The sequence below is a fragment of the Octopus bimaculoides genome, chromosome 3, assembly GCF_001194135.2.
Source record: "Octopus bimaculoides isolate UCB-OBI-ISO-001 chromosome 3, ASM119413v2, whole genome shotgun sequence".
Taxonomy (NCBI): Eukaryota; Metazoa; Mollusca; class Cephalopoda; order Octopoda; family Octopodidae; genus Octopus; species Octopus bimaculoides.
Window position 1 is genome coordinate 53,254,481 of NC_068983.1, and position 22,822 is coordinate 53,277,302.

Sequence of the window (22,822 nt, forward strand, 5' to 3'; positions counted from 1 at the left end):
AAATTTTTTCCCACTACACCCTTGAAAATGATGGAAGGAGGAACATTTTATGAATCACTCCTCTCTGTTTCTGGACCAATTTTGTTTCTGTACTATGCACTTTTAGACAATGGGAGGTGCCTTTTTAGTGAAGGAAGGAAAACAAAATTGTTTTGAAAATTTATGAATTTTTCATCTTCCCCTCTCCCATTCAGTACCAGTTTCGGCCAATTTTTTTCTTTATGCATTACACTTAAAATCAATGGAAAAAGCCTTGAAAGTTTTAAAAAAGGAAATGGCAACCACCATTGCAATCCTCACTTTATTTATTTTCAAACAGGAAATGAAACAATTTAAGAACAATAGTGAAATCATTATTTACATTATTTACATTTGACAGATATTTGTCTTCATCTTGTTTGTTAACACAACATTTCAGCTGATATACCCTCCAGCCTTCATCAGGTGTCTTGGGAAAATTTCGAACCTGGGCTCTCATTCCTAAGGTATTTTTCAATGTTGTTGTTATTGTTGTTGTTGTTACTATTATTATTGTTATTATTATTATTATTATTCAGGTCACTGCCTGGGGTTGAACTCGGAACCTTGCCCACGGGCATATGGCGTAGCGGTTAAAAGCACGGGCTACTAACTCCAAGATTCTGAGTTCGATTTCAGGCTGTGACCTGAATAATAATAATGATATTAATAATAACAATAATAATAATAATAATAATAATAATAACATCGAAAAATACCTTAGGAATGATAACCGACGTTCAAAATTTCCCTAAAACACCTGATGAAGACTGGAGGGTATATCAGCCGAAATGTTGAACAAACAAGATGAGGACAAATATCTGTCAAATGTAAATAATGTACATGATTCCTCATCTCTTAAAAAAAATAAGCAAAACACAGGCATACAACTGAGTTGTAGGTAGATTTACTTCTGCCTTTATAGCGCATAATGAAAACATTGTAGGAATCTATGCAGCATGTGTACTACAGCAGTACTATGCATAGCATTAATACTGGGATTGAAAGGCAGGAGTGAATTATGCCTATGTAATCTGCAAAACAATAAAATAGCTTGCATTTTATGCCTAGTAATCAGAGTAACCTTCATAACCTTATTGAATTAGGTGCATATTTTGCCATGAGAGGAAAATGTTACTATCGATCTATTTTATTCAGGGTTGGCACTGCCTACCTTGGCTACCCAGGTGGCACATCCCTGACATACATATATATGAATGTATGCATATATGTATGTATACTTCTATATATTTATAGACATATATGTATATATATGTATATGTATATATTTATCATCATCATCATTATCATCGTCATCAATTGACATCTTTTCCATGCTGACATGGATCGAGCAGTTTGACATGAACAGATGAGCCAAAAGGCTGTGCTGAGTTGTAATGTCTGCTTTAGCATGGTTTTGAGAGCTGGATGCCCTTATTAATGCCAACCACTTCACAGAGTGTACTGGGTGCTCTCTTCATGGCACCTGCACTGATGAGGTCAACAAGTATCCATGAGACAGGCCCCTTCAACTCAGTGGGGTTAAGAAAGTATAATAGAAGGACAGGAGCAGGCAGCGAGCTGGCAGAAACGTTACCCCGCCTGGCGAAATGCTTAGCAGTATTTCGTCTGCCATTACATTCTAAGTTCAAATTCCGCCGAGGTCGACTTTGCCTTTCATCCTTTCGGGGTCGATAAATTAAGTACCAGTTACGCACTGGGGTCGATGTAGTCAACTTAGTCCCTTTGTCTGTCTTTGTTTGTCCCCTCTATGTTTAGCCCCTTGTGGGCAATAAAGAAATAAGGACAGGAGCAGGTATCTTGCTGAAGAGTTGGAAAGAGAGAGGGAGGGAGAGATAGAGAGAGAGGTGGGGAGGAGCATGTGGTCAAGGTACCAAGTGGATATGAAAGAAAGACCAGGACAGAGATACAGAAAAGGTGGATGGATAGGTAAGTATGCTTGAATGAGAATAGTGTGAAAGATAATTAGAGATATGGAATGAGCTGAATGCAGAGAATATAATTTAAGTTGAGGGGAAATGAAGGAAGGAAATAAGGTGTCACAAAAGATTAATATGTGTGTGCGTGTGTGTGTAATGTACATATACATTAATTCTTAAACCTTTGCCTTTGATGAACTATAGTTTTGTCTAGTAAATTTTAGCCTTATTTTCAAACATGATATCCATGAGAATGGATCCATACTGACAGTAGAACCGTATCTGGCCCTGCCAACCTTTACAACAGTTATTAATTTTGTTACACTACCTCCGTTTGAATTTGTGAATTATATTTCTACTAGGTGGTAGGTACCACTGAGAATATTGGATTGAGGGTAGGCAACAAGTTTCAGAGAAAACTTACCAGTTTTCCTGATAGTTATACAACTTCCCTTTCAGTTTCTGTATCTGCAATTTTCACACATGTTATTGTTGAGAATTTGACTGTGTAATAATAGTTTAGAATATACCAAAATTAATTTCTTTATATAATTTTAAATTATTTAATTATATACTTTCTCTTTTCTAAATGCGAAGATAAATATTTTTATTTCATAAATTCTATTATTAACTGCCATGAACATCAATGGAGAGAAGTTGCTAATATGATATTATCAATTAAATTTTGGAAAAGTTGCATCAATTATATTTTGACAGAATCACTAGAGACTGAAATTTCCTCGTCTTAACTATAAAATTCACAATATATAGCCATAATAATGTAACATATGTATCAGAATATAAGTCACTGAGTGTACAAAATGAATCCAAAATGTTTATTATAAAATGTAGGTATTGAGTTGTACTTACAGTTTCAGACTACCTGGCACTGTTTCACTAGAGTAAGTTTCAAGTGTTACTCTTGATTCAATGTATGAGATTTTTCAGGCAAAGGAAGCATGTTTTCAGCATGTTTTGATATATGTTGAGCAAAACCAACAGTTGTAACCTGCAGTATATAAAAGTTATGATAGTTATAAGAGTTTCTACTTGGTGAAAAGGATGATATTCCAGTAGTCATTGATGCATTGATGTCTGGCACTTACTGCTGAAGAGTTATAGACTCAAAAGTCTTTTAACTCTTTTCTTACAATATTTCTATTGAAATACATTGCCTTTCTGTCACTTAATCTAAAAAAATAATGAATTTAGTAAAATATCATTATTAAGCTGGTGTTTAAAAACTAAATTAATGAAATTTTGATGGAAAGGTTTAATTTAGATCGATTTAAAACAGGTGCAATGTCAGGTATATTAATGATCAGTAAAATGCTTATTTTAAGTTCACTACAATGCAATACAGTCTTAGTTTTAAATTTAGGCCAACTAAGTTCAAATAATGGCAAAACACTGTCACTTACCTACCATAAATATGCACCAAATGTGTCTGGCTGGTGTGACACAAGCATTAAAACCTAATTGCTTAAGCATAGATTATTTAACAGGAATTAACATGGTGTCAAGTATAACTTTATCTTTTGAATCAAATTATTTACTTACAATATAGTGTAATATTGTCATATTATAGTAAGGTACACAGCTGATATTCTCTTCAATTTGTAAAACTCTGACTTTCTAGCTTCAAAAGACCATGAGTTGTTAAGATTTAGGCACTGGTATGGGTGTGTGGTAAGAAATTTGCTTTCCATAAACCTAGGGCAAGTGTTTCCTGCTATATCCTTGGGCTGACTAAAGCCTTATCAATAGACTTGATAGACAGAAACTGAAAGAAGCCTGTTATGTGTGTGTGTGTGTGTGTGCAGGCATGCACTGTGTCTATTTGTGTGCATGTGTATGTATGTATGTGCATTTGAGTTTGTTCCCCACCACTGATTGACAATCAGTGTTTGTGTGATTATGTCCCTATAACATAGAAGTTCAGCAAAAAAGACATACTGATAGAATAAGTATTGGGTCAATTTGTTTGACTAAAATTCTTCAAAGTGGTGTTCCTGTGTGGCTTGCAGTCTAATAACTGAAACAAGTAAAAGAATCTTTAAAAAATATTTGGTATTTAAAACCTTGGTTTTAGGGCGAGATTTCGACGGTTCAAAAATTCCATCCAATATACCACTTTTAGGCATTTCAGAATTATTAAAAATAATTTGATAGTAAATTACAATGAAAATTTATCTCTTTTTATGTGGCTAGTGATGGTTAATTTGTTTCATAAATAAGGTTGCAGCCTAAAATTTAGGATTTTTCTGTATGTTGGTGTATAATTATGAAAATTAAACTATGAGAAGGTTGATTATCCCTAAAATTCTGTCATGTTATTGTATTGTTTAAATAAAAAACAAAAAATGTATTAAATTCTAACAGTTCTGAGTATCAAAATATAAAATCGATAAAGAGATTATGAAGAAAATAAATTTTAAGAAAGTTGGCAAGTCCTTCTACATTCATGTCTGACTTAAATTAAATTTATAAAAATTCAACACAGCATACAATAAGATTGTCTCAATGTAAATTTACACCATCTATATGAAAACTATTCAATATATATATATACACACACATTTTTATTTGATAGACTCTACTGTTTCAAACTTTGAAATGCTTAATCAGTGTGTTAATCTTTTGTGGAGATAGTTTATATGTGTGTTTTGACATTGTTAGGAATCTATTGTAGAATATCAATAAAATGTAATTAGGGTAGCTAAGAGCTGTTAAAGTTACACTTTGTGAGACAGGTGAAGGATATTAGTGTAATCAAAGTAAGAATGTATATAGTTATGGTTGTTTGACAAGAAATCATTGATATTGAGAAAAAAGAGGTGGGGGGAAATCAGTTCACATCCTTTATACCCGATTTGAGTAACTGTTCTTATGATATTTCAAGTCATCTTTACTAAATTTATTCGAATTAAAAGATTTCTGCTGTTTATCATTACTGAATATTTCACTAGGTGAATTATTTGTGACCTTTGAAGTGGATTGTAGATTCAAACTATTGTAAGAAGAGATGTGATTATCATATCCAACACAGAATTTGCTTGGAGGATATTTGGACAGCAATTAGATTGTTTCTTGTCTTGATTAGCTGGAACATACATATGCATGCTTCAATATTTTATAGAAGTTTCAAGCAGAGAAAAAGAAGGAACATTGTTACTTATGAACTTATGGATAACAGCTATGCTTTAGGTGGTGCTGAGAATGACAACCAGAACATTAGCTTTCATTATTGCTGAAATGTTGGTCAGAATGTTATATTACATTGTAAAGATGAGAAAAGTAGCTTACAATATATCTGTACATGTGAAGCCAAAAAGAAATTGAACAGTATAGTATTTGTGAAATTTTCACTGAAGTTCAAAAAATATAAACAATTGGATACCTCTTAAAATTTCCTAACGAGTAACAAAACTGAGTAATTGAGCTTTGATAAAAAATAATCATCCATTGAGGATTGAGAAATATTTATCTTAGTAAGTTTGTACATTTAGCAGTTGTAAAATTTGTATTTTAATGATTGTTAATTTTTATTCCTTAATTGACACTTGGGTATGGTATTGACAAACATGAAAACTTCAAAAGGATAAATAAGCAAGTTAAATACAGTGGAAAATAAAGTGTTAAATTAAGTTAAAAGCATTTCCTTAATGGTTGACACCTATCCCTTGCAATATTTTTTTCTGGTACTGGCATTTAAAAAATTGTTTTTCTCATAGAATGTTTTAACTACAGTTGAGTGAGAATTTTGAGAGAAATGAACAGAATTGGAATCAAAAATGTGGTACAGACATTTACAAAGATCCAGTCTTAAGTTTTGCATTACTCCAGTGTTATTAATAAATAAACAGTATTTTCTAATAACTTTAATACTTAGCATCATTATTAATGAATTATACATTGTTGAATTCTAAGCTATTTTGGGTAACGTAAAGTAATTTTTAATTCTTATTTAAAGCATTGTAGAATTTTATAGGTGTTTTTAAAATAGAATTTTCAGGTCTTTTGCAATAATCGAAATAATAGTATCTAACACAAGCACAATAGCAGCTAATTTTGGCAGAGAGGTATATATATGATGAGAACCCATAGACAGCCTTGCTGAAGATTCAAAATATAAATAAATACTGCAGGTGATTTCATGATATGACAGTCTTCTGATTTTGTCAGTCCACAGCTCTTAATGGTAGAGCAGATATATCAATTATTGTTAATATTACTGGTATAACTTCATTATCATTAATTGATTTATGGCAACAAGCAATGAGTAAGAGAAGAATGGAAGTAGTTACAAGGAATATGAAACAGGTAAAATTTGGTTTGCATACAAAACAATTTCAATTTATAGCATGAAGTAGAAACACAGATGCTAAAAGAACCTTCTTGATTAGTTACAAATAACTTTCTTTTGTACTGATGTACCAAGATATAGTAAGATGATCTCATATGTTTTGTAGTAAACTGCAAAAATTTAACTGAGATTATTTACACAATTAATTGCTAAAAACTCCTTTTAGGCATGTTTGTATTACATTATATTGCATATGTGAAACCCAATAGTATTTTAAAATAACATGTAGAATGTGCCCTCTGAAGCATTTTCACAATTATATTGTTCTTACCCAGATAACTGTTACAATATGTCATACACTAAAGTCTGATAAACCACAGGACAAATATGTGTGAAAAGTGACTTAAATGTGTTGTCATGTTGTTGTTTAGCCTCCAGCCAAATCTAATCCAGCAGACTTATAAATTAAATGTGCATGAGACATCTCATCTTTCTTATATCAGGAACTATATTATCCAGTGTATCCTACTTGATTTAAGCTGGTAGAGTGTAATTTGAGAGAGATTTAATTACTTACTGATTCTAGATCATTAAATCTCCAAAGTACTTCATGTTAATTAAGTAATTCCTAAGAGTGCTGAATATGAGGTTAGTACTAGCAATAATAACCCCAAGAAGGAATTTAGTAAGCAGATGGATAACCTCCTGTTTTTAAGCCTCTTGATTTGTTCTGCCTTTTAAGATATCACACAAGTGTTTGCAGAGAAGTAGCCGTTTAAATATTTAAAGTGTTGATCTCTTAATTTTCATTGTACTATCATTTATCTTTTTGCTGGTGCATTTTCATCTGAGGGAAAACAATCTGGAGAAACTGCTCCTATAAATATACAAGAAACTTTATGAAGGACACACTTTGAGGCATTTGTACATTCCGTGTGAAGACAGATGGGTATTAAGTTAGAGATTCTGCAATTGTTATAGAGGACCAAGGAATTGGAGTTACCAGATATTTAGTCTTTTACATATTAATCAAAACATCTGTTGTCTTGATCAATATATACACAAAGACTACACTTGCATTCAGATCTAATGTTAATGGATGATACTTGCTAGGTGAAGAAAACAAAAGAGATAAACTTAGTTGTTTAATAATAAAAGTAACTGCAGTAAAGATAAAGTAGGAGTGGCTAATTAAGAGAATCATCTGAGAAATGTTGGTTACACAGAGAAAATGTTACCAGATCAAGACAAATAGATATCCAACACTGATATGAAATCAATAAATAGAGTAATTGTTATGATGAAGATGCTTTACATATATCATTTAATAGATTAAATTCTCTTTTACATAAAAATAATCTATATACACTCATCAATGAAAATGTTCATCTACTTTCTCTCAAATATCTCGGTCATAAAATTATTTTATCAAATTCAAATTAACTAGCTTACATTATGAAATGTCAAATTAAATTTGATATATTTGTGGATAGACATGTTAATTTAATTTTAAATATACACTGAATATTTTATTGAATATCCTATTTGGTTTTAACAAAATTATCATTCTTTCAAATGTAGTCACACTTTCTATTTCCTCATTCAAAAGTATATCTGTAACTATTCATTCTTTTTTATGTTGTCTAACATATATGAAGTCCTGAGATGAATTATTAATAAGATCTTTAAAAAATGAATTAGTATTAACCTTACACTTTGTTAGTCAAAGTACACTGTATTTTGATCAGTGTATTCTGTAGTAGTCCTTCAGCCTCATATTTCAGTGTATGCATAGTTTAGAGTAAAATATAATGCCAGGCCTTTATTTTTAATACAGATTTCAATTCCATTATCTTCTTTTAAAAGAAGAGTATCATACTAATGATTAAAGTTTGTGGGTTCAATTCTGGTCTAAGTACCAGGTCCAATCAATAAGTGTCTGGACTGTTACCATAGTAACAATGCTAAAGCATGCAGAGTGAAGCCACTTAGCACAGATTGACTGTGAACTCTGCTGTGCATGTGCATTAAGTTTTAACATTCTAGCTCACTTCTGCTGTTTACAGCAGTGCTTGGAAGGAAGGTGTGTAGTGTGTGAATGTCACATTGACCATGACAGAGAAAGTTGTCATAGTGATACCTGCTCAGAAGCCTATGTAAAGTTGCAGAAAGTGTATGGAGAGGAGTGTATGAGCTGCACACAAATGTATGAGTGGTTCAGACGTTTCCAAGATGGCTGAAAAAATGTCGATATTGACAAACATTCTGGGAGATCTGCAACCAGCAGAACTGAGAGGAACATTGCAGATGTGCATGAAACCAAGAGGAGAAATTGTCAAATCACCATCCGTGAGATGTCAGAGGATGGTTACATATTAGTTACAGTTCAGTTCAGTCCATTATCTCTGAAGATTTGGGTATGAGATGCATGTCTGCAAAGTTTGTGCCAAAACTGCTTTCAGCTAACCAAAAAGACACTCAGGTTTCAGTCGCACAAGATTTCTCCTTGATTGTGCTGAGAACAATGAAAACTTTTCGAAATCTTTGCATAGGCCTCTGAGCAGGTATCGCCAAGCTTTTGGCAAAATTTGATGAAGATTCTCTGCTCAACTGTCTCTGTCATGGTCAATGCAACAATCACACGCTACACCCTCCTTCCTAGCACTGCTGTAAACAGCAGAAGTGAACTAGAACTTTAAAACTTAGTGCACATGCACAGCAGAGTTTAAGGTCAATCAGTGCCAAGTGGCTTAACTCTGCATGCTTTGGCTTCATTACCATGGCAACAGTCCGGATACTTATTCATCAGACCATGTACATCCACACTCACACACACACAGCACAGTGTATTAGCAGTGAGAGAAATTACTATTAGTCACAAGCATTGGTTTCATTCAACTAAATTTATATGTGCATGCCCATGAGTGTTGTTTTTATGTATGTTGTCTTACTTGTTCTCCAGAATCCCTGACTGGTCTCTTGTTCAGTCATTAGCTATAAATCTTCATTTGACAAGTTGAGTGATAGTGTGGTTGTCTCATGCTCATATTTTGGTGATAGTTCTCAGGTTTATTGTGGCTAAGCTGATTTTTATTATATAAGTATATATTTCTCTCAAATGTAACATTATTGCTATTCCTTCACATCATCTCTATCAACCTAGCTCATCACATCAACTGTGATGAATTAGGGAGTAATCACAAGAATATCATGTGATCCCACTTTCTTTCATAGAATTTTCAGATGAGAGAAAGCCTGTAGTAATTCTGAACAACAAATGTTATAAGTAATTTACACAAATCCTTTAAATATACCTCAATAAGAAGTTGATGATGATAAGACCGAGTTTATGGTTTTCAATCAACTAAAAGAACACATTGAATCATCAAAGGGTGTAAAGGACTTCAAATATCTGGGATCAGGGATAGAAAGCTCAACGAGAGACAAAGCAAAGAAATGAATCAACATGGTCAGCAATGCACAAGATGTCCACAATATGGGAAAGAAATCTATGGGAATGACTTCAAAGTACTTTTCTTTTGGATTTGCAGTAGAAAGCATACTGATATATGGATCTAAATACTGGACACTTACAAAAGTAATAGAAAGCAGGTTATACTAAGATGTTAAGGAAGGTGAAGAACATTTCCTGGAAGCAATATTTAGCAAATAGTGCATTATATGGAAATATGCTGTTCTTAAAAAAAAAATAAATAAAACATCCAACAGTGTAGGTTTAAGCTTGTGGAACGTTGGCAACAAAATGATGATGATGATGAAGTTGTATGTAAACTATTGTTATGGAAACCAGTACATAGTAAAAGAAGAGACTTTGTTGAATATATGGGTAATAGATGCTGGAGGACACCAACCTTGAAAAAATGTGTTACAGAATTGACGGAGGACAGGGAAGCTTGGAGGAGACTGGTCAGTTGGATTTCAAATGCTTTCACATGAAACATGAAGTTAATACGATGTAAACATTGTTCAGCACTACAGATTGCTATCTCAGTTTAGATTTGGTTCATTAACTCTTGATGTGCATCTATCTATCTTGTCAAAGAATGATCTCTCTAAAAACAAAATTGACATTTCTCAGCATTTACATTTGTTGAAAGAAAGTATTTCTCATTTATAATGTTAGCTTATTCACTTCTGCATTAACTGGCTCTACTAAATCCTTTTGCAATTTACATAGATCTCTCTGTAACTAAACTCTCACCACCACCAAAAGAAAAAGAGAAAGGAAATCTGATAGATGTGTTAAATATTTGTCCATTTACTGACTGAGTTAGAGTAAGTTAAACATAAGCAGCCATATCATAGACTGGAAATCAACTTCATAGGCCTAACAGACAGATTTATCTTAAAGAAGATAGGTTTGTCTTGAGAATAATAGAAAGAAAGCTATAAGAAAGAAGTCATCTGAGATGTACAGTTTAAATTGTTTGACAGCTTCAATAAATACTAGTAAATTCTGTGTCTTTTAGTTAACTAGAATATATTTAGATGAGAAGGTCTAATAACATTGAAACATCCTTTGCTTTCACTGGCCAACTTTAACCTTTGTGTTAGAATTCTGTTGAAATATACTTTCTTTATTTCAGTTCATTTTGAAAATAATGAAGGACCTTATAAAATGACTTTTTTATTATTAAGCTATTGTTGAGAAAATAAATGAACATTAAAATTTGATAGAAGCTTTTAATTTATATAACTTTAAAACAGTAAGATGGTATCAAAAGGGTTAAAAATAAAATCATAATCACACAGTATTTTTATCCTTTCCTCAAAAGTTTTGATTAACTGAATGTATTTTAGTTATTCCATTGATTTTAGATTTGAAACAGTCATAAAGGGAGGTTTGTCTACTAAGTGCATTGATAATCTCAGTTAATGAAAGCTTTACAACACACTGTTTTACATATGTGGGATCCTACTGTGTGTATATCAATATATATATATATATATAAAATATTAGATTAGGGAGTTGAGAATAGCAACAAATGAAATTTAGGTCACTACTTGCAATATGTCATCAAAGTAGATGCAAAAAAAACTAAACCTAATGTCATTGATTTCTAATATATGCACAATGTAACAAATTTTGGGCCAGTGTTATAGTGAATATATTGACTCCAGTAATTGATTGGTACTTTATTTTATTGATCATAAAAGAGTGAAAGGTTAAGTTCACTATGGCAGGAGTAAAACTCACTATATAAAATTTTTTGTCTGATGCTCTATTGATTTTACCAATTCTGTTTTTGTTATAAATAAAAGCTAGACTAATGGTGGGCAGAAATGGTGAGTGTTAGACTAAATGTCTTGTGATATTTAGTTACATCTTTTTACATTCTGATTTTCAGTTACCTTTAACTCAACTTTATTTAAAACTAATATGCTAGAATCTATTACTTGAGTATCACAATTCCTCTGTTAATATGTATTTATGTATCTGCTTTCCAGTACATGACAAAATAACTTTTGATAAAAAGATGACTTGAAAAATTTGTAAATTTATAAAGCCAGGGATGATGAGGAAATTTTTAATATTTAGGTTCCATTGTTTATACCTGAATTTTACTATTTTGATGAAAATCACACACATTTAGATTTTAAAGTTGTTCATATAAATATTAACACCAAGACTTGAAGTTTAAGATGAATAAATGCAAAATGGTTATATGGATTTGAATTAAACACTGCCATGTTCTGAGTTGTTGTTAAATCAGTATTTAAAGAAATTAAATATATTGCAAAACTGATCAATTTATGTCAGCATAAGACTAGTTAAAAGAAATAATATACAGTCACTTGTGCTTCTGAAAGCCATTGAAGAAACCCATCTACTACAACAGACGGTATTTCATACGTAGAAAATAATTTGTGTAAAATCTGAACCAAATATTGTACAAAATTACCATTCAATTCTCAATAGATTTATAACTATCAATTTTGGGTTATTATTACTGTGTTTCAGACATATATGATCACTTAGGCGTATTCATTTGTTACAAAAATAATATTTTTTGAAAATACCAGTATTGGTTCCTCTTGTTTGAAATTTCATCTAACATATTGTGTATTGCACTGATTTAACTTTGTATTTGTATATTCTGTACATCATATGTCAAAGAGTCAACTCTTTTCCATAGCATTTTTATCATTGTTGCACCTGAATCTTTTTAACCCATTCATCTTGTTCTTAGGCTTTATTTAGGAACCTGTTCTTGACTTATCAGGTGTAAAATAAAATATTGTAACGTTTGTTGAAGTGTTTCATTGAGTTTGGAGATCTTGATAACATGCACCTCCTTCTTAAGAATTGGATGCTGTTAGGTCTCAAGGAGCTCTGCTGGTTTTGATAGGTTTTAAGGAGTACACTGTAAAGTAGGTTAACTGTTTTTTAAAAATAATTATAATGTTGTAAGTTGAGAGTTTTCTAATATCCCCTGTTGAAACATTTTAGAGAAATATTATAAATTACTGATATGAAATTCTGCTTTACATTCCATTTTATAAAATATTCATGCATAGATTTTATCTTGGAGACAATAATAACATTTGCCAGAGATTCTCTATGATTGGAATTGTTTCGTATCAAAACTTAATCTACTATTGCAACGCAGTTATTCTTTTTTTTTTTTTATTGTGTTATCCAGGAAATTACTAAAGTGTTGTGGGTTGCAACTAATAGAATACAGCAATTCTTTATTATGGCACACCAAGATTCTACAGCTTACCATTAAGTTATCATATTCTTTGACTATTTTAAGTTAATTTGAAAATATGGATTGAATTAGATAAAAAGCAGTGATAATGGAATTGCTGTATAAATTTGCATTATGTTGACTAAAACTGTAGCAACCATTCTTTATTTGGGAGAAGTTTCAAATTAAGGAAAGCATTTGGCTGTTATCAATTGTATAAGCTTAACCTTGATCTTCCTCATCTTCAAGGCTATTTTTTCCACTACAAAAGTTTTGGAATCAATGTTGAACAGTAGATTATTGATAGTCTTCAAGCAAAAAAGTTTGGTTGATATTGTCACCAGTTTCTGCAGCTTTGCACTTTATATTGAACTTATACAATAAAATCACTTGAATAAACAAGAATAAATAGAGAAACTAATCATTTACATAAATCAATAGGCAAAAATCTATGCTTCAAAATGGTATGTTGCATATGGTTAAATAAAAGTTTGCTCTAAAATAAGCTTCAAACGACAAAAAGTGTATTTATTTTTGCACCAACCTCAGAGTAAATTGTGAATTTCTTTAGTAGTGTTTTATAACGAAGTGTTTTTCAAAGTATTTTATATTTTAAAAATATTCTATACCATTACAGATTGTTTACTGCTTTTTTGAAAGTATACCAGAGAGAATATCCAACACTGTTTGTTTAACTTTAGTAAATAATTCTGAAAAAAATTACTTCTAACAATTTTTTTCATAGATAATTCTAACTATATAAACATCTTGCCAGACATATTTCATGTTAAGAGAAGAGAATTCTTGCAGCTATATTTTTCTCTATAAACAGACCAATAATAATTTTATTTAAACTGTGTGTGTGTATGTGTGTGTGTGAGTGTGTATTATATACTGACATAGAGATAGGAAGAGAGAGAGAAAGTGAGAGGCTTAATATTATTTACCAATGATATAACCTTAAATGTTTGTATTTGAATACGCTACTTCTAAAGATCTTAGCTGCCCATACATTCAAGTGTTAGCTGAACTGTTTATTTATGTGACTACTTCGGTACGCAATCATGTTTTCTATTCAATCATTAAGAACAAAAGGTTTCCTTTACTCTCCAATGCAAGATATTTTAACTGCTGCAGATACTTTCCAGCATTATTGATTGAAATACTCTTCTGTCTAAAAGAGAAGGCTTCTTCTTCAACTCATTCTGTATTTCCATTTGATAGAAGTTATTATTTACATGTATATCATTAACATTTTTAATAATAATGATCAGTTCGACTATAATCTTTATATTATGATGGATTTTTACTGGAGTTTTTTTATAAATTTTTTAAATATTTTTCTCTTCCAATTCAAAATCATGTGAAAAGTTTTTATTTATTTTCAATATTGAAAGGTTTATAAAAACTGTTGAATGTGTATTAGCTTTGAAAGAGTTACATTAATCAAATATCTAATACTAGCAAACTGTATTTCACTTTTCTAAGAGTTTTTGCAATGGTTTCAATATATTTTATTTATTGAAATATATTCAAAAACAATAATTTTGTGTAAACATTAAAACAAATTTTGTCCTGATATGTAAAAAAGTTTATAAATTCGTAACAAAAATTATTGTATTTTATCAGTTCATTATTTTTTGTTATTTGTGATTAGTACATTAACATCATTGAAGACTGGGTTTTTGCATTCACTTGTGCCATATTCCTCACCATAACATCTATTAATACATCACCAGCCTTCACTTGGATATATATATGTGTGCGTGTGTGTGTGTGTGTGTGTGCGTGTGCGTGTGTGTGTGTGTGTGTGTGTCTCTCTCTCTCACACACACACATCATGAATTTTACATCTGCTTTCCATGGTTTGGATAGTTTGAAGAGTTCAGGAGAGTGGAAGACAATGTTTTGCTCCAATTTCTCAGTTTTGCTTCAGCTTCTATTGTTCTTCCTAATGCCAGTCACTTTACAGTGTAGTGGAGGTTTTTTCTTTTTTTTTTTGGGGGGGGGGTCTGGATTATGTTTCCTGTTCTTTACTTAATTTTCGAAAATGGTGGGGTTCATTATTAGTATTCTCGTTTATGAGAGCAGTTGAGTTTATTTCAGATATTCTCATTTTAATAATCATCTCTGGTTTATCGTTGAGAGGACATTGATGTTGCCTTGGTGGAGGTTTGCACTCTCTGGGTGCTCTTAATAATGTTGTATTTTGCATTCTCAGAATTATATAAAATCTTTAGAAATCATACTCTGAGCATCAAGACCCAAGGTCAAGGTCTGTTTAAACTACATTGAATTACAATGTCTACCCTGTGCTGATGTATGCAAGTGAGGCATGGTCTATAACATTTGAAATGAGAAAGTGCTTTGAGAGCTGTGAAAGGTGGTTCTTAAGAATATTGAGGATAGCATGGACAAAGTATCTAGACCTAGGCTGTGATAAATAGGAAACTTCTTCATGAAATAAGGGCCATGAATCTGAGATTTCTTGGTCATGTGATGAGGAAAGAGGACCCGGAAAATTTAGTAATGACCAGAAAGACTGAAGGAAGAAGAAGCAAAGAAAAAAGAATGATATGGATTTCAAGCTTGACATATTGGTTGGAAGGAAAAAGCATTAAACATCAGAAAGTAGAACTCAAAGAAAACAAAGAATGAAGAATTGTAACAGGCCATGATCGGCTATGTCCTACATTCTGGACGTGGCACCTAAAGAAGAAGAAGAATGTTGTCTGCTAGATTGATTGGTCCCTTTGAGTCATTCTGGGAGACCCGTTTTCTCCCATGTGTATGTGTATGAAACAATTAGAAAAAAAAAAAACTAGCACTGTATAAATCATGGTGATTTTCTGTTACTGAGCATGCATCACAATTCTTGACTGCAATTTTTTTCTGTTTGAAATTGTTGTTGACAGCCACATTAAAATTCCAGACATTTTGAGTAAAAAGCAGTTGGGAAATCAATTTTTATATATAATCGCCTTCTTTTTGAGTTGTTATGGTATTTATTTTTCTTGTAAATTAAACTGAGCTAAATGTTTTTTTTTTCTTTCAGTGTAGTACTATTAATACCATAAACAGAAAAATTGCATCTTAAAAGCAAAAGAAAATAATCATTCCTCTTCTAAGAGAAAAAATTCTAAGCACTTGCTTTAATTGCCTTTATAAAAACATTTTACAGTAATTTATTTTATGTCAGAGGACACAAAGTTAGCTCTTAAAGTCCCGTATATCAGAAAGATTTCTTATATATTTTATCTCTTTTATTATCATTTTAGTTTGAATGCAATATAACAATAAATATTATCTTCATTTTTCCATATCTGTTTAATATTTCTTTTCTGAAATGTTATCTGCAAATATTCCATAGCATATTGCTAAAATGAATTTATTAATATGCCAGACACATGGAAATATATATACATATACATCTATACAAACACACTTAATATGCATTATTCAGAATGAAGATGCATGACCAGAATGTATATTTTTTCTAATCCATCAATCATATTATATGTTTGTTCTTGTTATAGAATTGAAACTAATGTATTAGAAGCTAACCTTCTTCCCAAATTCCTGCTCATGGACTAAACTGTGAGCTGTTTTACAGCATCTTAGGAAAACAAGATCTTTATTGGGTCTTCATTTGTGACCATTTATATTGTATAGGTTTTTTTTAAAAATAACTTAATGATATTCATGAAAGCATAACAATTGTTGTTGTTGTTGTTGTTGTTTGTTTGCTTTGTTCTTTTTATTGTAGACTCCATCAACAACCCAGAAAAGTTAATTCATATGACATGTTAAAAATTTTTATTAGTCGAGATAATGTAAATATTTTGTTGGATTTAATTCTATGACTTTGTTTAAGATCTCATGCGTTTTAGTTACTTAACTTTGGGCTTTTGGCAATTTAAAAAGCAAAATCAATTGTGAAACATCATTACAATTAAAATTTTTTGGTCTATTAATCTCGTCTTTAGAGTGAGCAGTATTAAAGCATTGGTACCTATGACAGTGGATAAGAATGTCATCTCCATGAGTTTAAAAATAATGGTTCCTAGTTCAAATCATGTTTGTCTGTACATACATACACACATACATACATACATACATACACACACACACACACACACATACACATACATACATACATACCTTGTTGTTGATTTTGAAATTCCACTGAAGGATCTAGGTTAGAAACTAGCTCTTTCTCTATTGGCAAGAAATTTTGAAATAAATTGAATAATGGATACATTCATATATACATATACATACATGCATGCATGCTCTAGAAATAAAATATTTGGGAATAATCAGAAATTCACGTATAGGATAAATATAAACATTGTAAATGCACATTCTAAAGATGAGGCTAATATTATGGAAAATAGTAGTTTTATTAATTAATACATCTTATTTCTTTGTCCAATATTCTATTTTCATTCTGCACATTATGTCATGGTGCATTTTTCACATATTAATTTCTTATGAAATCTAATTATCTTGTATATATTTCTTTCATATTATCACTTAATATTCAATGATAATGTTTTCCCTGGCATTAATATTTAAGCTTGGTTAAAGAAACCTAAGGATATATAAGATATTAATTATTAGTTGTAGTTTCCACTTAATGTGTAGAACATTTTCTTAATTATTATTTCTATTTATTTTCAGATTTAATGGCTCGTTATCGACGAAGCTTTCAGAACAATGCAAACAACCATAAAGCTCCAATAGTAATTGAGAGCAGCATGAGGGCATCACATCAAATTGTCAGTCATGTCTTGAACATTCTTCTAGAAGAAGTTATAGGTTTTACTAATGTCATTGTTAAAGATATTGAAACCATGAACACCACAGTAATGCTTAACAGAATTGTTGGCTGTCCAATATCCAGGTCAGAAAATAATTATAATTTCTTCTATATTTTACAGTAGACAATTATTAAAAAATATATCAGTATTTGAATGTTTACTAACATATTTATTGATTTATTGTCATTTTTTAATATGCATATTTGGATAATTCTTATTGTGTTCTAATTCATGCTAACCGATGGATTTCAAGATGTGGGGGATGGCTTCACCATATGATTGCAAATTGACAAGTTCTTCAACTTGAAAAGACATCCGGATGACTCCAAAATAGAGGAGGACACAGTGTGTGAGTTCCTGTTTATGAATGACTGCTCTCAATGCAGACTCAGAGTCTGAGATGCAGCAGCACATGAACAGGTTCTTCTCTGTATTCTATGAATTTGGCCTCATTATCTGCTCAGAAACTAAAGCCAGTTATTAACCATTCCCTCACAAGAAATATGCGGTACTTGCACCTACACTCAAAAATTGGGCTCTACCGACCATTGAAACATTCACCTACCTTGGCAGTACTCCTTTCAGAAATACAACATTGAAGTCAGTTGCAGGAATACCAAAGCCAGCATTACCTTCAGTACACTTTGTAAGAATGTTTCCATGAGTGAGGACTTCAACTGCTAAACCAAAATGAAAGTCTACAAAAGCTGTTGTTTATCAAAGTTTTATCCAGTAAAATATGGTCTGTCTATAGCAGGCTTGTAAAGAAGCCTAACAAATTTTCATCTTCTGAGTTGTCTGTCTAAAATACTGCACATTCATTGGCTGAACAAGTTCCCAGACACCAAGTTGTTCAAACGCATTTGCACTGACCAGTATGCATTCCCACTTTCCTGTATGTGACCTAGTTGCACTTGTCTGGTCACATCGCCTGAGTGGATGATGAATAGCTTCCAAAATATTGTTTCTATATTGAGTTGGTAGTTGTGGAATGCTTGGGCAGTGGACAGTGCAAATACTACACAGATACATTAATGATCTACCTAAAAGTCTTTAGCGTTAAATGAAAGTCATGAGAGACCCTTGGTGCAGGCTCAGAGTCTGAGATGCAGCAGTGTATAACATGTCCTTTTCTGCCTTCTATGACTTTGGCCTCATCATCTGTACAAAAAGAAAACTGAAGTACCAACCAGCACCTCACAAGGAATATTATTGAACCACCTGCTTTTATAATGAAAGATCATCCTCTTCAAACCGTTGACACACTCACATGTCTTGGCAAACTCTCTCTCAAAAGTTATCTGTGTTGGAATTGTCAACAACTCTTAGACATATGCATGAATGATACCATAGTCATTATCCAGTATGAATAGACAAATAAAGATTGTATTCTAACTGAAACCTATGTTTTTAAGAAAGAAAATTTAAAAACTAATCAGCTGCATGGAATTTTCCAATTATATTTCTTAGTTTATATTAAATGATTGAAACAAGTTCTCTAAGAAAATAAATTTATCTTTCTTCTTTCATTGAGTTGGTCTCGTATTATTGTATTTTTTTATTGTATCTCTCGTCTTCATACTTTCCTTATCTGTTTCACACTGTTAACTTCCACTCTCTTTGTCTTCAGTACATAAATCGTCTGATAGCAATAAAAAAAAAATACTGAAGTAATTTATTTTCATTTTATACTTTTTACAGTTTTTTCAAAAAAGACAATAACAAATTTTTTTGTTCATTTTTCTTTCTGTATATATTTTTCATTATTCTGAATAAAATTAATATTGAAGCTTATTATTGCTTTTTTATTTAAGCAGAGAAACATTTTTATGAAGGATTTGGGTGTAGTTCATTGAATCAACTGAAGTAATTATAGGGGCTATATTTTGCTGACCCCACTCAAATGAAAAATAAAATTGTCTTTATTTTTCTACAAATCCAGCCACCAGTAAATGCATCTATCCCCTATATATTTCTTCTTGTATACTTCAGGTCGTTTTATGACACACTTTATTATAAAGTTGGGGAAACTTTTTTTGATAAACAACTTCTAGATATGCTTTCTTTTAATTCTCTTTATACTATTTTATGTTTCTATGAGAAAAAGTAGTAAATTTATAACCAAAGTAAGCTTTATAGCTTATTTAAATCAAAGTAAACTTTATAGCTTACTTTAGTTCAATTTACTGTATTTTTGTTTTTCTTCCTTGCTTAGATTTCACAAATATCTCTTCTTATATTTGCAAAAAAAGAAATCTTTTGAAGATTTTTCATACATTATTAGTTATTTAAGTGTTTTCAACAAAAATGCAAAGAAATGTTATCATCCATTTCAACAGATTGAAACTATTTTTCTTACAATAGACTCCTTTCAAACTAAAATGGCTAGCTATATTACTTGTGGGTTTAGAATTAAAACTAATGATGTCCTTCATATGAGAGAATTAATTGAATAACAAAGTGCATGATTAAAATAATACTTAGAATATGCTTCATATACTTTTAGGTATTAATTTGTTAAATGTAACATTAAGTGTGTGTATGTGCATGTGTGTGTGCATGTGTGCGTGATGTCATCACTTGTACAGAAATTACAAAAAGAAAGGTGGAGTAACATTACTTTGGTACTTATTTAGATACTGTTCTCTCTGAAGTTCTACCTTTTAGGCATTGTGCAACTACCTATCTCTTTCTCTCACTCTTTACTACTGCTTGTTCTCTAATTTTCTTTATTTTCTCTCTCTTGCTTCTTTCCTATCATTCTGTAATAATTTTATCGAAGTAATGCTGTATTATAATGACAACATTAATGGTTGTATCTCTACATGATACTACAGTTACAGCTGACTACTACTGCTATACTTACTCTTGTGAACTCCTGTCTCTGCAGCTTGCTATAGATGTCAGTGAAACTTTTAGTAAATTAAAGCTTGATTGAAACTAACTCTCATTTTGGGTCATTCACACATCAATTTAATTTACCAAAACTGCAATTATCAGTATGAAATATGGACTATGACCCTAAAAGTTCAGTGTGATACTGACACTTCTTGAGGCTTTACACATCATTAAGCATTGGCTTTTTACATTATCAGAGTATAGAGTTACTTATGAAGGAACTAGTGACTTTTATCCAAGACTCCTAGTGAATTCTATTCCTCACTAAAATTTTGACACTATTTGTAAGTGCACTACCTACAACAATACTTTATCAGCTTAAGAAAAAAAAAGTCAATGAAATCATAGCACGTGGCTATCAAAGAATCAAAGAATTGATCATGGAGTTTATTGTTGATTACAGTAGTTTTTCAAAATCACATCATAGACTGTAACATCAAAAGTGTCATGGCTGAAATGTACAGTAGCAAATGTATTCATGATTCAGCCTAGTGAAGAAAACAAAACTCCAGTTTTCACTTCAGTCAAATAGCTACGAAAGATTCTCAAAATTATGATACTTCTCTTCGAGTTAAAAACTGTGCTGTAATTTCCACTAAAGTTGTTAGAAAAGAAATATTAAATAATGAAGCAAATCAGTTCTCCACAAGGATGTCTTTTGTGTAGCTGCATCTTATTTGGATCAAAGATGCTATATCTACAGGAATTTTCACCAGCATCATGCCTTCAAATTTCTAGCCTATGATACTATTTGTTGCATGAATATTAAAAGGAAGATGATGTTTTTAAAGGGCTGTCAAATCTAAAAAGAGCAAGTTTGCTCTTCCAGTCTTTCTGTGGCACTTGTTAAGCTGCTATCATTGACTGAATTGTTTATGGAATTTCTTTAAAAGGACTCATTGACACAGTTTGTTCTGAAAACCTCGCCAAATTGCTGACTAAAGACTCTAAGAATATGTTGTATTAATAGTTTCAGTCATATTGACTATGTCAATCAAGAAATATTCTTATCTAGAATTAAAGATAAAAGACTAGCATTTTCCATGGTATTTCTGTGCAAACATTCAAAATAGAAACTGTCTCTCAATGGGACTTGGAGATTTTCTCTCTGGCTTCTTGAATCTAAATATAAATCATTTGATACTTATTTCATTCTACCAGAAGTGAATAGAAAGCTCAACGAAGATATTATCAAGTGAAGTCACTTACCCTGACAAGAAGTACAAATCATCAAACGTAACAGTGAAAGGAATTTAATAGCTGACTATTTCAAAACTATTAATAAGTCCACCCCCTTTGAAGCTTAATTAACAAAATATCTTCTTGCAAATATATTTCATAATCTTGTATTATGTAGTGCATATCAGTAAGTTGCAATACAGTTTGGTAAGAGAGTATTTACCATTTTTGAGGCAGACAATTATTACTTCAATTCAAATATCTTTATCATGGTTTTCTTAGTTACATTAAGTTTTACAAACTGTGTTGTGTATTTCCAATGAATTATAGAAAAGTGTATTCAGAAAAATGAGTTGGAAGGCATGTATTCCTATTTAGATGACATTACCATATATGGTGATACCAAAGAGGAACATAAAAGTTTATCCATATTCTTAAAAGTTGCTCATTAGTCTGAATAATAATATATGTAAATTTTTGATTGAATCTGTCTATATACCATATTATCAAATTCATCATCATCATCATCATCATCACCACCACCACCACCAATACCACCACCACTATCACCAGTGTCCACCTTGCCATGCTTGTATGGGTCTGATAGAATTCATTAAGGCAGATTTTCTGCATCCAGATGCCCTTCTTGTCACCAACTCTCACTTGTTTCTAAGCAAAAGTAATATTTTCCCATGGCCAGAGATTGTTTTCACAGAAGATGGAAAATGAGGGACTCTTCCAGTATGACAGTGTTTCTTGTTTACAACCATCATGTGATGTCAACACAAGAAGACAAACACACATACATAAACACAAAATATAAACGATTGCCTCCAGCTTCTGTCCACCAAATGCACTATTATTTGGGCTTATAATAGAAGAAACCTGCCCAAAGTGTCAAATGGTAGAACAAAACCTGAAACTACATGGTTAGGAAGTGAACTT

General features: G+C 31.5%; 1 protein-coding gene across 4 annotated transcripts in view; it reads left to right on the forward strand.

The window, feature by feature from the left end:
- Positions 1-22,822, forward strand: part of LOC106880693 (uncharacterized) — a 559,449-nt gene that overhangs the window by 249,919 nt on the left and 286,708 nt on the right. For all 4 annotated transcript variants that reach the window (XM_052966171.1, XM_052966172.1, XM_052966174.1 and 1 more), the window contains one exon: positions 17,661-17,883. In XM_052966171.1, coding sequence (XP_052822131.1) covers positions 17,661-17,883 — 223 coding nt within the window. The remainder of the gene's footprint in view (positions 1-17,660; positions 17,884-22,822) is intronic.